This window comes from Neomonachus schauinslandi, chromosome 4 (genome assembly GCF_002201575.2).
Source record: "Neomonachus schauinslandi chromosome 4, ASM220157v2, whole genome shotgun sequence".
In the NCBI taxonomy this organism is placed as follows: Eukaryota; Metazoa; Chordata; class Mammalia; order Carnivora; family Phocidae; genus Neomonachus; species Neomonachus schauinslandi.
In genome coordinates, this window is record NC_058406.1 from 32,409,800 (window position 1) to 32,426,061 (window position 16,262).

At 38.1% G+C, this 16,262-nt stretch overlaps 1 protein-coding gene across 1 annotated transcript in view; it reads left to right on the forward strand.

Moving 5' to 3' along the window:
- Nucleotides 1-16,262, forward strand: part of CCDC30 (coiled-coil domain containing 30) — a 58,962-nt gene that overhangs the window by 13,640 nt on the left and 29,060 nt on the right. The window contains exons 4-6 of the mRNA XM_021684432.2: nt 1,535-1,775; nt 6,595-6,774; nt 13,646-13,856. Of these exons, the coding sequence (XP_021540107.1) occupies nt 1,535-1,775; nt 6,595-6,774; nt 13,646-13,856 (632 nt within the window). The remainder of the gene's footprint in view (nt 1-1,534; nt 1,776-6,594; nt 6,775-13,645; nt 13,857-16,262) is intronic.

A 16,262-nucleotide genomic window follows, 5' to 3' on the forward strand; every position in this document is an offset into this window, starting at 1 on the left:
ATGGCTCTTGATCTGAATTGCCAAATTACGTTCTTGAAGAATTTGAGCACCAACTATAATTTGTGAAGCATGCTATCTAAGCTCTGAGGTAGCTGAAATAAATTTAAAATGAACGAATAAAAATAAACTCGGCATGTTTGTGTCATCCACACTGTCTGACCGTTGAAGGTACATTCCTTCCCCTTGGCTTCTGCGGCTCACAGTCTCTTGATTTTTCCTCCTCCCTCTCTAGCTTCTCAACCTCCCCTCCTGGCTCTCATTCCTCTTGCTTGTTCCTTACAGGTCTTCAGGCGTCTGTCTACAATGGTCCTCCTTCTCTCACTTTCTCCCTTCTCCTTGGCTCCTGTTACCCGATCCCAAGGCTGCTGCTCACATTCTTCTGTATCTGTATGTTCTCCAGAGGCATCTCTCCAATCTATATTCACATTCCCCCTTCTTGGTCGACCATCCACTTGCCTATTTGCCCCAGTCAGAAATCCAGGTGTCATCCATTTTTCCTTTTTTTCCCTCTCCTGTCACATCCAATTCAGGACAAATTTTATCAATACTGTCTTCTAAATATCTCTAGAATCCACTGCTTGTTTCCATCCCCACCATCCTTTCTAGTCATCATTGTTTATCACATGGACCACTAACAATCTCTGGTTTCCCACCACGTGGCATCCAAATGATCTTTCTAAAGGACATTCTTTTGCCTCTAGGCTTTTATCCATTTTATTTATTAAGTCATCCTGGAACACCTTTATTTTTTTCTGTTCCCATCTATACCAGCACCCAACATACACACACACATACCAGTATGCACACACCTGGGGGCGCCTGGGTGGCTCAGTCGTTAAGCGTTTGCCTTCAGCTCAGGTCATGATCCCAGGGTCCTGGGATCGAGCCCCACGTCGGGCTGGCTCCCTGCTCCTCTGAAAGCCTGCTTCTCCCTCTCCCACTCCCCCTGCATGTGTTCCCTCTCTGGCTGTGTCTCTCTGTCAAATAAATAAATAAATACAATCTTAAAAACAAAACAAACAAAAAAAACCAAGTATGCACACACCTGTACCTTTATGTTTGCTTGGTTTGTGCCTAGTCATCCATCAAGCCTCAGATTACTTACTACTAGTGTAATCTACTCAGTTATCGTCCTTATTTCTCACTGAATTGTACACCCTTTAGGGCAGGGATTATGTCCTGTTATAGCCCCAGTGCTTGCCAAAGTGCCTGGAGCTTATTGAGTAATTAAAAAAAAATTTTTACAAGCTGTGTCTGCCCAATGCCATACTTAATGTTGAAAAAGTGAAAAGCTCCCTTAAACTGGTTGATTTGGTATAAACAAAAATCTCTGATGGGTCATCTCCCTGAATGTGAGTAAAAAAAAATGACTCTTTTGTTTTTAAATTTTATTTATAAGAGTAAGATAACTGTTCTGCTACAGAATTCAAGTTGAAAAATTCGCTTTCAGTACTGGTTGATTTTTTTTTCCCATCCGTATTCTGCTACTATAATGAGCATTTTGACAGTTTTCTGTTGTTATATTTGTACCAAGTCCTGAACAAGGAGAAAGTAAGCAGAAAGAAATTGCAGAGGAGCCAGTAAAGGAGGGCACTTTGCCAAGAGAGAGGCAGAAGGAGGAGGACTCACAACAGAACCAGGATTTGAAGGGTGAAGGACAGCAGTTGACCTTGAAGCCTGAGGAAATCGTGAGGCTTAGAGAAGAGCTGAATCATATAAATCAGACCTCCCTGCAGTCTCAGAGCTCGGGGGAGAGTTCAGACAGTAGTGCCCAGGTAGGTGCTGTCAACACGCACTCTTTCTAGGTCCATTTCCTCTGGCCAGCTGTGGATGTAAGCACCATTTTTTTTTAAAGATTTTATTTATTTATTTGAGAGAGAGAGAGAGAGAGAGAGCATGAGAAGGGGGAGGGTCAGAGGGAGAAGCAGACTCCCTGCTGAGCAGGGAGCCCGATGCGGGACTCGATCCCGGGACTCCAGGATCATGACCTGAGCCGAAGGCAGTGGCTTAACCAACTGAGCCACCCAGGCGCCCGTAAGCACCATTTTTATATCAACATTAATGTATGTTGTTAAGCAAGATCGTCACCATGGCCTGAATGGTAATAAAATAGCAACCAGAATCGGAACTAAGCCCGTCAGCAGACGCATGTGTTCTAAAGGGTTCTTAGGCTCCATTTAGGCTCAGCAGGAAGAAATGCTGATTGGTCCTCAACATCTGCCCCGGGGAGGCAGCATAGGGAGGGGCAGGATCTGTGCCACATTTTCTATTCATCGTGCCTGACTTAGAATTACAAAATAGTTTGGGTGGGCAAAAGCCCACAAACTTGGAATTGTTTTAAGTATGGCTTTTTCTATTTACTCAAGATCCACCTGCTGAAGAAATCAGGGATTGACTGCCAACCACACCTCAGCTCTTACACCTCAATTTTGCAGGTTCCCTCTTGTACAAATTAAGATTTCCCTACACATACCTTTCTAGGAATTATCTTGAGATCCACAGAGGGAGGCCTTTGTACACATTCACAAACCAACTTTAAAAGACTGATAATACACATTTAAAAATGGCTTCAAGTATACATAGGAAAAAAAGGCAGAGTAATAGTAAAGGAAGTCAAAAGGATATTTGAAAAGAGATTCAAATATAGGGTCTGAAAATAAGGCAGGTCACAGTAAAGAAGGAAAATAGATCCCTGAAAGGAGATTCAGATACCTTTGAAAGAGAAGGGAGCTATTGCATTTATTCAGAAGACCAAAGGGGAGTATGACATCAAATGTTCAAAAAGAGGTTAATTTTAAATCCCCCAGACAGTCCCTTTATTGGGCAGTGAGCAGTGTGGGAGGCTTGGGCAGAGGCTGCACACTGTGGTCACAAAGATGATAAAATCTTGACTTATGAGCTTAAAATGATCAATGCACTTACAGAACAATGAGTTGGAGAGTATGACAAGTAACACCCTGGTTCATTTATTAATTTTATTTAATGTACCCTTTCTCATTACTTGAAGAATCATCTGTCAATACCCAGGAGGGAGGTGAAAAACGATTAAATATATAAAAATTATATGGGGGCATCTGGGAGAAGAGCCACTTTGTGAAAAGACAAATGGTCCTATATACCACATAGCCTCTAGGGTTTTACTGAATTCTTGCAGAGTTCAGTAATTTTGTTCCATAGTAATGACTTTGAATGATTGAAAGAAGGGTAAGTTTCTCTTACTTGCTTATCTAACCTTTATTAATGGAGTATTTATGACGTGCCAGGCCCTGTGTTAGGACACATACCGCAGGAAAAAAGATAGATGTGGGCCTCATGGGAAAAAATAACATATTTATATTTTGAACTTTACATGTCCCAAAGTGGTATCACACACACTATTTCATTTACTTCTTTAAGCAGGCAAGGAAGAAAAGACATTTTAGGCAGATGTTTGTTTTTTTTCTTCAGGGTTCTGTGCAATGATAATTTCAGAAACTTTTTCTGTGTAGAGGTTACTTTGACGTACTGGTGGCTATAAATTGTTCTGCCTTTTAGTTCTTGTGTATGTGAAGTTTTTGGTCTTCACCCCTGTTGTCGGATTATTGTCTAGTGCCTAGCTGCTTATTGCTGTATCTTCTTAATCTCATAACATACACATTTAAGCAACTATAGCTTGAGACCAGATATTAAACTTTAAAGAATGCATATAGATGGTAAATACATAGAAAAAGAACTGTGAGAGCCTCTTTTATGATTAAGTAGGTGAGCTCTATTGTTCATATGTATCTGTGACATCATTTGTGACTGCTGATTGCCTTTGGTGGCTTAATTTCTGTTGTTCAACAGCATTCCAGGTAAGGTTGAAATAGCTGAATTCAAGATTATTACTTCTCCAATGTTTATGAAACAAACTGGAATCACCAATAATTAGCTTAATTTTATAGGTTTAAAAATCTAGCTTCATGTTTGTCCATGACATTATCGAATATTTGCTCTGTTCCAGGCACTATACTAAATACCTTGTGTGTATTAAGCAACACAACAAGAAAGGATATTATTATTGCCACTTTACAGATGAGGAAACTGAGGCTTTAGAGAGGTTAAATAATTTTCCCAGAATGACACATTGTGGTGGAACCTGGGTCTGTCTACTCTAGAACTTGACCTCTTAACCCCTATGTCATTTGCTTCCCCTTGCTGAGAAATTCAAAGAAAGCATACAGTTCTCATGTAAAGCTAATTTCCTAAGGAAGGCTGGCAAGCTGTCTCCCAAAAGCCCTCCAGGGTGTCTGTTATCGATTACCTTGGTGAATTTATTCCGTGTTTGGCCCTTAGGCTTGCAGCTTCCAAAACTTGATGCATTAATCCCCCTAGAATAGATCTGTGTCTTGGGGATAAACTCACATTAAACCAAACTTTCAAGACTATAGGGTAAGACTGGAATGTCAGTTAATTATTATCTGTAATAATTATAAATAACACTTGAACATGTTTAAATGAACAACACATTCACCTGTAGAGAGCTGAGAAAGACAAATCCAAATCTGAAGGATGTTTGATGAGTAGGGAGTCTGAACAAGTGGACTTGGTTTGATGATTGACAGCTTCACAGGCTGAATAGCCTGTTCCATCCACATCCACTGGATGAGAGTATTTAAGGCTTGTAGGCTTTAATTGTTTCCACAAAAGGAATGATCTTGTCGTCGGGACCAGTATATGGATTTGGTTCATATTAAGTTTTTATTGTATGAAGATAATATTTAAAAATATTAAAAGCTAGATCTTAAGCCTATAAAATTAAGATAATTAATGGTTGTTTCAGTTGGTTTCATTTTAATTCTTAAGGAATTATGAATTGAAGAGACATTATGTATGGATCATCTGGTCTTATGCCTTTTATTTGCAGATGAGTCAGCTGAGACTCAGAGAGAATAACTAGCTTAATAAATCTGTTGATTGGTCAAGAAAGGACGCTTAAGTACTACTTTGCACTCCTACATGGTTCCCAGTAGCCTGAGTGAGTCTAAACTCCTCTGTAATAACTTTCTGCCAGGAAGCAATTTACGTGGTGGGGAAAAAAGAGAGACTCTTTATGTGGGCCACTTGATTGGCTAACTGGTAGCTTCTTTACTAGTTATTTGCCTTTCGTGAAAAATAATTTGCATTTCTACTCTGGTGACTTGACTAGAAAACGTGGGCAAGAACTATTGTTCTGGCTTTTCCCATCTTCAAAACAGGCTAAAAACTTCTGTACATTGGTATAAAGGGGGCGCTTCTCTTATATAACCCTGGGCGTGTTCAGTGGCCATCTGGGCTACTGGTTACTAATTGATTATTAAAAGCTGCCGTCTGATAGTTAAATAAGAAGCTAGACGGGTGATCAAGGGTTTCCAGGCTTCCGGAGAACTCTTGTTTTCAGATGGAAGCAGAGGCAGTTAAAATAAAGATGGGTAGCACCCACAGTACTTAGTAATGTTATTGAGTGCTTATTGTGTGCTAGGCATCGTGCTAAATGTTTGCATGCATTATCTTACTTCCCCTTTACTGCATCCAGCAGTTATCATTATTATCCCCATTTTCAGATGAAGGAAATGAAAAGCAGAGAAACTAATTAACTTCTTCAAGATAGATTCAGGACTGAAACTAATTCCAAAGCTAGGGTTCTTAATAATTACATTATAATTCCATTAAAGAATTTTTTCTAGGGATCTTAGACACTTGAAGCTCTAGGATAAGCAAATTGGATTTAGACTGCCTTTTTGACTAAACCAAGACAGGAATTAAAGGGCTTTACAGGACTTGGGGAATTCTGTGTTACAATTCTGTTGCAAGCAAGAGAGAACTAGACTAATGACATGGGATTTCCAGTAAGTCATGGGCGGGAAGTACACTGGACCAGGACTTACCAGCAGCAAGAGGATGTACAACAGCTTCGTCAGGAAACTCTAAATATATGTTATCTATTGCATTGGATAAGGTTGAATTCTTTATCTACATAGCACACCTATGTGAGCCTATCTTTTAGAAAACCCCACGATTCCTCCTTTGGTCAAGGTGGTTTTATTGCCCTGGAGACCTGCAGGAGGGTGTGTGGTTGTTGAATAGTAACTGAAGAAGAATCATGTGATAGTAACAGGAAAGCAATGAGGAAGACTGGGAATTTAAGATCTCCTTCTAAATGTTCTCTTTCTTTTTGCCAACAGATGCCACACACACACACACTCACACACACACTGTATACACATTCACGCTTTCCTTCTTCACATATTGGCTCTTTGAACTCCCCATTTAAAGCATGTCTTACCCTAAAATGGTTCATGCTTCTGTTTCCCTTCATTGTTATGAAAAATAAGAAAGTTAGTTGTCTATGCTTAACTGCTTTGCTCAAATAATTTCGTTGATATTTTCACTCTAAAATAACAGGAGTTAAATTATATGAACATGTACCAAATGGCCATAAGTATAAAAAAGAGTAATTTGCTGGAGGTAAGCCAACTCCAAGAATATTTACGTTTGAATAATCATGTTCTGACATTTCTGCTTCTGACAGCTGGAACACGTTTTAGCAATATTCTTTCAAACGGCCCATGTTTCTCTTTTAAAATGTTTGCTTAGTATCCATCATCTGGAGAAAAACTGAAATACCAGCAGCAAGAGGATGTACAACAGCTTCGTCAGAATTTTCACCGGCTCCAGATTCTGTGCAACTCAGCTGAAAAAGAGCTCCGGTATGATCGAGGAAAGAACTTGGACTTGAAACAGCATAATAGTTTACTTCAGGAAGAAAGCATTAAGGTAATTCTAGTGCGCATAGCCTGGATCAGAGGGTCCAGTTGCTAATTGGCCCTGGGGATAAACGAATTCGAATTCCCCAACTGCAATATTTGTGACAGGACCCCCAGATGTGTGGGCAGTGTGAGCACTCTGACTTTGCCCTACCAAGTAGGTACACAGTTCAGTTGTTTCTCTGCTGCTGAAGGCGTGTGTATATTGTCAACTTATAAATGTGACAAACTTTTTTAAGTTACATAATCTTTTGAAATCATTAGCTAAAACTTTTAACACTTACTAAATTTGAATGACCTGACCCCAAACGCTGGAGGTCCTGCCCTAGTTCTATCTATAGACTTATTTATCCCCAAGAGATTTATCTATTATTATTGGTTGAATCAAATATCAACTGCTCCGAGGTACAATTCATAGGAGGGCGACTTGTTCTATCAGAAAGTTAGGAGGACATCCCCCAAACATGCTTGTTTTAAAATAACCTATGTAGAACTGTCATCCACAGAGTTCATCTAAATTTTATGAACCACATAAATATTCAAACTGAACCATCAGGTAAAATAGTGCTTCCTTTTAATTGAAGTTCAATCCTGTAAACATATATTAAGGACCTAGTTTCTATAAGTCCCTATCTAAAGTTCTGGAACTCAACATTCAACAAATATGTACTGATCATCAGTCATAATCTAGGCAGGCAATCTTGTTGATACTGGTTTAACGGTAGATAGAACCGATAGAGTTCTTATCCCCTGGTCAGTAGGAGTCCATGGGTCAAATCCTGCCTGCCTCTTGTTTTTGTAAATAAAGCTTTATTGGCACACAGCCACACCTGTTTGTTTACATATTATGGATGGCTGCTTTTGCCTTGTAATAGCAGATTTGAGTAGTTCTGACAGAGACCACGTGGCCCACAAAGGCTAAAATATTTACTCTCTGGCCCTTTATAGGAAAATTCGTCATACCTAGTGTAGCGCGAACAAAGTACCTTCTTCAAAAAGTGACCTAAAAATGGATTAAGAAAGGTCCCTATTTTTTAGGAACTCAATCTAGTAGGGGAGATACAGAGGAAAACAAGTAGTCATTTATGTCAAACTTCAAGGGAGCCCCTTCTAGAAAGTCCTAGTATTCCAGGATTATTTGAAGAAACCTCTTCCTTATCCTCACCCTTCATGATTTTTTGAATATTGACCATATTCTCTCAAGCCTTTGTAGTTTTAAATTAAATTCCAAATCTTTATCATATTTCCTTGTAAGACAGCCTTTCACTTTTCCTTTCAAACACATTTCTGAGATCATTTTAACTGTCTAACTCTGAACACATTCAAGCAATACTACATCTTTCTCAAGGTGTAATGACCAGAGCAACACAGATTATGACACCTCATCTGTGGTTGGCACCCTGGAAACCCTAGAAATGTTTGTTGAATTAATGAGTGAGTCCTTCAGTGATGGGTAAATGATAGATTGGTAAAAGGAGAAGATATTTTTTGTTCTGTTTTAAATCCCCTTCTTGGTGAGGTAAAATACTGGACATTTCAATAGTGAGACATCAGTGTTTTGGCTGGTTCCTTAAGCCAGGCACCTAAATGGAGTCATATATAATAACCAACTACCTTTTATTGACAGTTTGTCCACTTTATCTCTTATAAACCTCCCTACAGCCCTGACCCCAGGGTCAGCATTTTATAGATGAGAAACTGTCCAAGGTTGCAAAGCTAACACATCGTGGAGTCAGAATTTAAGTCCAAGTCTGTTTCTCTCCTGTGATTCTCTTTCCATATTACACCTCTCCTCAGTTTGGGATCATCTAGGAACCTCAGCTTTGCAAACTTAGAGTTCACTTTTTAAAATCCAGTCAGAGATGATCAAACTCTGGGTTTCTGGCTAACATTAGACATACTTACTGATTAAGAAACTAGAGTATTAATGTATTGCCTTTAAACCATTTTATTATGACATAGGAAACTCAGAAAGTACATAAAACATGAATATATAGTTTAACAAATTGTTGTAAAGTGATCACCCATATAACCCCCACCCAGGATGAGAAACAGTACATTGCCCACATACTAACAGCCCCTGCCTGCCTCTTTCCCATTGTAATCCCATCACCTTCCCATTTTAGCAGTAACCACTAATTTTGATAATAACCCTCTTGCATTACTTTATAGTTGCACCACCCATGTATGAATCTCACACAATATAGCTCAGTTTTGCCTATTCTTGAGTATTTTACAAATATAATCAATCAGTATATGCACCTTGTGTCTCTCTTCTTATGACCTACTTTGTTGGGAAGGTTCACCCACATGGTGGCGTATAGCTATTGTTCATCCATTTTCTTTGCAGTATAGTATTCCACCACAAAAAATTGCCATTCTTTATTCTCTCCATGGTTTATGGACATCTTGTATGTTTCCAGCTTGGGGCTATTAAGAAGAATGCTAGAGGCTTGCAGAGCTTCAGGCAGAGAACTGTTCTGCCACCAACACTGAGACACCATACTGGATCCCCTTACTAGTGCTTGAGTACCCAAACCTAAAGCTAAAGAAGCCCACCTAGATGCACGTCATTGGCCATAATAGTGTTTGCTCCACTGTCATCTCATTCCATCATCACCAGCATGACCAAAATGCTGCATGTTAGCTCTATGACTATGATCACAGGTCCCAGAGGCCTTTAGCTTTCTTGGCCTATGGCGGAGGTGGACAATATATTATGAAAGGACTTGTACCTTTTCTATTTACAGTAAGAAGTTTAGGTCTCATAACCCTGAACTAATCAAATGCACCAAATATTCCAACACTTGATTTCTTCTTTTCCCTGATTTCTTTGTTTCTTTTCCTGTTCATTAGATCTGCCTGTGTCTTGCCGAGTTTTTCACGGCTACATTGTTCTTTTTTTTTTAACCTCCTAATCCCCTTCACCTTTGTGCCCATCCCCCCACCTCCCTCTGGTAATAACCAGTTTGTTCTTTGTATTTATGAATTCCTTTCTGTTTTGTTTTGTGTTGCACATTCCACATATAGGTGAAATCATGTATCTTTTTCTATATGTGGCTACATTGTTCTTGCAAAATGAAAGTTCCTATCTAATGGGTTAGAGTGCCTTTTGAGAGGACATCAAGATTTAATAGGGTTTAATTTCTTCATTTCTCTGCACATTCATTTCTACTATGTTTAATAAATTATTTTGGTCATTTTTACATGTCTGTTAATATTTTTAGAGATGGCATATCTGGTCTTCAGAAATTAATATAAAAGCAGGTATCATAAGCTTAGCACTCTGGATGCTTGAGCAGCTTTTATCCAAGGACCTTTGCTTTTAAACAGTATAAGAGTACATTATTTCAGATATGTTCATTTATTGAACATAAGACTCTTTCCTAAATAGTGAGACATACAAAAGGATCTGAGTAATGCCTCTACTTTTTAAAAACTGCTGCTGTGAACACCAATGTACATACATCCTGATGTCCATCCATAGTATGTATTTCTCTAGGAAGAGAGTGGGAGTGGAATTATTGCATCATAGTTTATATATTACTTCAATTCCTGCTAAAGGTATATATGCCCACCAGCAGGTATGAAGGTCCATATTGCTCTACATCCTCACCAACTCTTGACACTGTCAGACTTGACATTTTTGCTAATCTCATATACGTGTATCATGGTAGCTCCTAGCAGTTTTAATGTGCATTTCCCTGTTTACAAATGAAGCTGAGCAGCTTTCTATATATTTATTTGACATTTGAGTTCCTATTTTGTGAAGCACCTGTTCAAGATTTTGTTTACTTTTCTTTGGGGCTTCTGTCTTTTTCATTTTCCCATTAATTTATAGGAATTCTTTATATATGAAGCCTTCATCAGGTGTGTATTACAAGCATCTTCTACCCTATGGCTTATTTTTTCACTCTCTAAATATGTGTTTTGAGGGATGCTGGGTGACTCAGTCAGTTGGGTGTCTGCCTTCAGCTCAGATCATGATTCTAGTGAGATCAAGCCCTGCATCGGGCTCCCTGCTCAGTGGGGAGTCTGCTTCTCTCTCTCCCTCTGCTTCTCCTCTTTGCTCCTGCTCTCTCTCTCTCTCTCAAATAAATAAATAATCTTTAAAAAAAAAAAAAAAAGAAAGATCTTTGTCGACCTCAAAGACATAAAGATATTCTCCTACATGACTGTATTGTTACGTGGGTCATAAGAATATTGGTACATATGTGGTCTGTTTCCAAGCTCTCTATTCTGTTCCATTGTCCTATTTTGTCTATTCTTGTGCCATTAACATGCTACCTTAATTACTTTAGCTTTATGTAAATCTTAATATTTGATAGAGCACATCTTTTCATCTTGTGGTTCTTGTTCTAGGATGCCTTGGCTATTCTTGGCCACTTGAAATTCTATATAAATTTTGTCAACAGCTTTTCAAGTTACATGCATATACCCACACGTACTCACACACACATATATATACATACATAACCTTTTTGGATTTATACACTGAATTTATACACCAAATCTATGGATAAATTTGGGAAGAATTTAAATCTTTACAATATCGAATCCTCTATGAAATGTGTGTGTATTATATTTAGGTCTTCTTTAATTTCTCCCAATATCATAATTTTCTTTGTGGAGGTCTTATACATCTTTTGTTAGACATATTCCTAGGTGCTGATACTTTCCATACTATTGTAAATGGTAAATTTTTAAAAATCTCATTTTCTAACTATTGCTAATACATAAAAATGCAATAATTTTTTTCTAATAAAAGCCTTGGTATACTTTTAAATTACCTCTTATAATTTATGTTTATATCATTTTGTATTTTATGTGTAAGTAATCATATCATCTAAGAATAAATATAATTTTCTTTCTTCCCTTCCACATGTTACACCTTTCATTCTTTATTCTTGTTCTAAGCAGTAGCTAGTATAGTGCCAAATAGAGCTGGTGGTAATGGGTATATTTTCTCCTTCCCAGTCTCAAAGGAAAAGCTCTTAAATTTCATTTAATATGTTTTTATAGGGTTTTTAAAATATTTTTTTAAATCACATTAAGAAAATTCTTTTCTAGTGTTCATTCAATGTTTTATGATGAGCACATGTTGAATTTCATCAAATTCTTTTTCTGCATATTTTGATTTTTAAATCTGTTAATATGGTGAATTACATTGACTGATTTTCTAATGTTAACTCAATTTTGCATTCCTGGAATAAACCCAACCTCATCCTAAATTATTACCCTTTTTCTACATTGCTGACTTTAGCTTGCCAGTGTTTCTTTGGAATTTTTGCATCTTAGTTCACAAATGAGACTGGCCTGTCATTTTCCTTTCTTATAACAACCATGTCAGATTTTGGCATCAAGGTTACTCTAGCCCCTTAACATGAGATGGGTAACATACCCTCTTTTTCTGTTCTCTGGAAGAGTTTGTAAAAATAAATTACAATGATTTCTTCTTAAATAATTACAAGAACTCATTTCTGAATCCTTCTGATTCTAGAGTTTTCTTCTGGGAAAGATTTTCAGTGACTGATTCAGTTTCTTAATAGTTATAAGAAGTCACATTTTTAAATTTCTTCTTGTATCAACTTTGGTATATTTTATTTTTATAGACATTTTTCATTTAAATTTTCAAATTTTTAGTAAAAAGTTAGTCATCAGTTTTTAAATATAGAGATGGTCCTTTTTACTTTCATGGTACTAAATAACCTGTGTTTTAAAAGAGGTTGGCAAGAGGAAAAAAAGTGGGGGGCGCCCGGTTGGCTCAGTCATTTAAGCCTCCAACTCTTGATTTTGGCTCAGGACATGATCTCAGGGTTGTGAGATGGAGCCCTGTGTTGGGTTCCATACTGGGTGTAGAGGCTGCTTATGATTCTCTCTCTCCCTCCAACCCTCCCAACCTCCCGCCATGTACTCGCTCTCGAAAGAAAGAAAGAAAGAAAGAAAGAAAAAGAAGAAAAGAACACTTGGGCTGCAATGTAGAGAACAGATAAGAAGGGAGCTAAAATGGAAGTGGCAAGACCACGTTGTTATTACAATGACCCAGGCTAGAGACGATGATGTTGTAGACAAGGGTGGTGGACACGGATGGGTGGATGCGAGACATGTTGTGGAGGCAGCATCCCAGTGGGTGCCGAATGGGCTCCTGATGGGAAAGGAAGACTCAGGATGACTCTCAGACTACGGGCTTGAACAAAACCTTAGATGGTGGCATCCTTTACTGAAATTTGGAAGACTGAGAGAGAAAAATTATTTTTGATATGGAGAGACTCAAGGAGTTTTATTTTGACAGTTATTGGCATAAAGGTGGTATCTCAAATCATGACAGTGAACCTAGGGAGAGAATGATCCACTCTCAAGGCCTAGGGTAGTCCATTGATATTTAGAAGTTGGGTAGCATTAGAATAGTCTACACAGGAAGGAGCAGAAAGGAACAGCAAAGAGATAGAAGAACACCAGCAGAGTTCAGTATCATAGACTCCAAGACAACTTTCTGAGATGGAGGGAGTGAATGGTACCTAAGAGCTCAGTTGTCCTTTGATTCATTTTGGCAGTGGGGAGATCAGTAGTGCCTCTGGCATGAACAGTTTCATGGAGTACTGGGAATGAAAGCCAACTTGCAGTAGATTGAAAGAAAGGATGGAAAATGTTCAGACCATGTGTGCATAGAACCACTTAGGAAAATTCCTCTGTCCAGCTGCCATCTGGCTAGATAGACTTTGGCAAGCCTTACGAACACATGACAGCTCCAGTGTCCATGTGACACTGGTTATTTGTCAGCTCTTGGGGGACTGCACTGCTATGAAAAGTGCTTGTTCTGGCTCACATCCATCTTCTTTCCATGCTTATTTCTATCACTCTTGTTTATTCCCCACCTCTAGAACAAAACTGAACTAAAGCAGGCCCAGCAGAAGTTATTAGATAGCACAAAGATGTGCTCTTCACTCACAGCAGAATGGAAGCACTGTCAGCAGAAAATCAGGGAACTGGAGCTGGAGGGACTCAAACAGGCTCAGAGCATTAAATCACAGAACAACCTGCAGGAAAAGCTGGCTCAGGAGAAATCAAAAGTTGCTGATGCAGAGGCAAAGGTAATTATCCTCATGCTTAATAAATAGCATGCACTGGATACCACTTCTGAAATCCTGTTTCCCTAAGGATTTTAAGAAGTAGCTATGATGCAAACTTGATAGAATTCTAGGGTTTTTCTTTGCTCTTCCATGCTGTCCTCTCTTTTGACTTCACCTGCTCCTGCAGTTCCAGTAAATCTCTTGTTTCTTTAAACTGTGTGAACTTAAAAGGTAGGTTTCATTGAAGCTATAACATGAACTTAAAGAACTGATTGAAGCCATTTGACTTTGTTTTATACTTTCAACTTTTAAAAGATTGATTCTCCTCTCATTTATCTGTTTATATGATTTTTACTTTGTAATTTGGGGGGGGATTTGTGTTGTGAAATGGACGTTTTGGAATAATGCCCCTGCTTTTCAGACTGTCTAACACCAGGTGGCAGTAGTACGTAACAGTTGCACATTTTGATCTGTGGGTTTGAGTCCAATCTCACATACATAAAAAAAAAATCATAAAATAAGTAAATAAATCATTTCATCAGACCATATAAATATAAAACAAACATCAAAAAGTAGATGACAGCAATCTTAATTATGCTCAAAAGCCTAATTTTGAGCTAAAGAAACCAGAACAAGAGGGTTCATACTGTGTAATTTTATTTATATGAGGTTTAAGAATAGATAAAAACTCAGCTGTGATCAGAGGATGGTGGTTATCTTTATGAGGGTTACTAACTGGGAGAGGATGAGAGGGAATCTTCTGTGGTGCTGGGAGTATTCTATATCTTGATGTGAGAGGTGGTTGTTTAAGTAAAACTTTATTCAATATGCTTAAGATATGAGCACTTTCTGTATGTTATTACTCCATTAAAAAGTAGTTGGTAATTACATATTAGTAAGAAAATCTAATTTTAGTTAAAAAAAATCTGAATATAGATAGTACTAAATATTGGTGAGGATTTTGTGCAACAAGGACTCATATATTGACTGCAGTTGGAAGAATAAATTAGTATGTACACTTCGGGTTTTTTTTAAGATATATTTATTTATTTTAGAGAGAGAGCACACATGAGAGTGGGGGGGGGGCAGAGGGAGAGGAGAGAGAGAAAATCCTCAAGCAGACACCCTGCTGAGCGCAGAGCCCCATGTGGGCCTTGACCCCAGGACCCCAACATCATGACCTGAGCTGAAATCAAGAGCCAGACACTTAACCAACTGAGCCACCAAGGCACCCCAGTATAAACACTTTGGAAAGCAATTTGGCATTTGTATTTAGTCAAGTTAAAGACATATATATCATTCAACCCAACACTTCTACTAGTGGGCATAAAGACTAGAGAAAGTGTTATACTGCACATATGTGTCAGGAGATAGGAATAAAATCATTTATATAGAAACATTGTTCCAAATAGCAGAAAATTGGAAGCAACCCAAATGTCCACTGACATAAGGTAGAATAAATAAACTGTATACTTACACAATGGCATAAAACAGTGTAAATAGATGAATTATAGGTACATGCTGTAGTTTAACATATATTGAATAAAAACCAAATCACCAAAAACACAGTATGATTCCATTGATATAAAGGTCAAAATGGTGGACAATAAAACCCATGTTATATAGATTATATATTCAAGAAAAAGCAAGAAAATGATTAATACAAAATTCAAGATACTGGTTTTCTCAAGTGGAGAGGGAAGGGGGATAATCGACAAGGTCCCAGAGTGGACTTCAAAAGTATTGGAAATGTTCTTTTCTTAAATTGGGTGACGGGTTCAAACTTTTGCATATGTCCTTGGTAGAGAAGCCAACAGGGTCATATTGTCATTTGTGGAATTAAGAGTGAATATCTTTAAGGAAGCATTTTCCCTAAGTAGAACCAAGTGGAGGCAGCTCAAATGAACTTGAGTTGGCCTCAAGACGACTGGCTGTCCGCTGCCACTGACCTTGAATCAATCTGCATCTTCACCTCTCCTGTGGCTCCTGGGCTCTGCAAGGACCTAGGACTGATGTGTAAAGCCCTGCTCTTAAAAAACGACTGCCATCCACTGGCATTCAGTGAATGTTTGTGGGGAATGTGGTGCCAAACCGTTGTAAAGTATGCATTGTCACATCAAGAATATATTCGAGAGACAATAGCTATTCTGCTAAAAACTAGTCATTCAACAAATATTTATTGAGCATCTACTATGTACCAGTACATAGCATACAAAATTGTGTCACAATTTTGGGTGACACAAGGGTTTATAAAAAATAGGTAAACAAAAATAGACTTATCTAACAAAAAAATTTTTAATGATTCTTTTAATCTAACATGTAAATTCTAAAATAAAATTATACATCTCTCTTTCAAATTCATAAGTATTATTTTTAGTTCTACCAATGCATTGAAGAAGGTATTACTGGTGCTAGGTGATATGCTAAT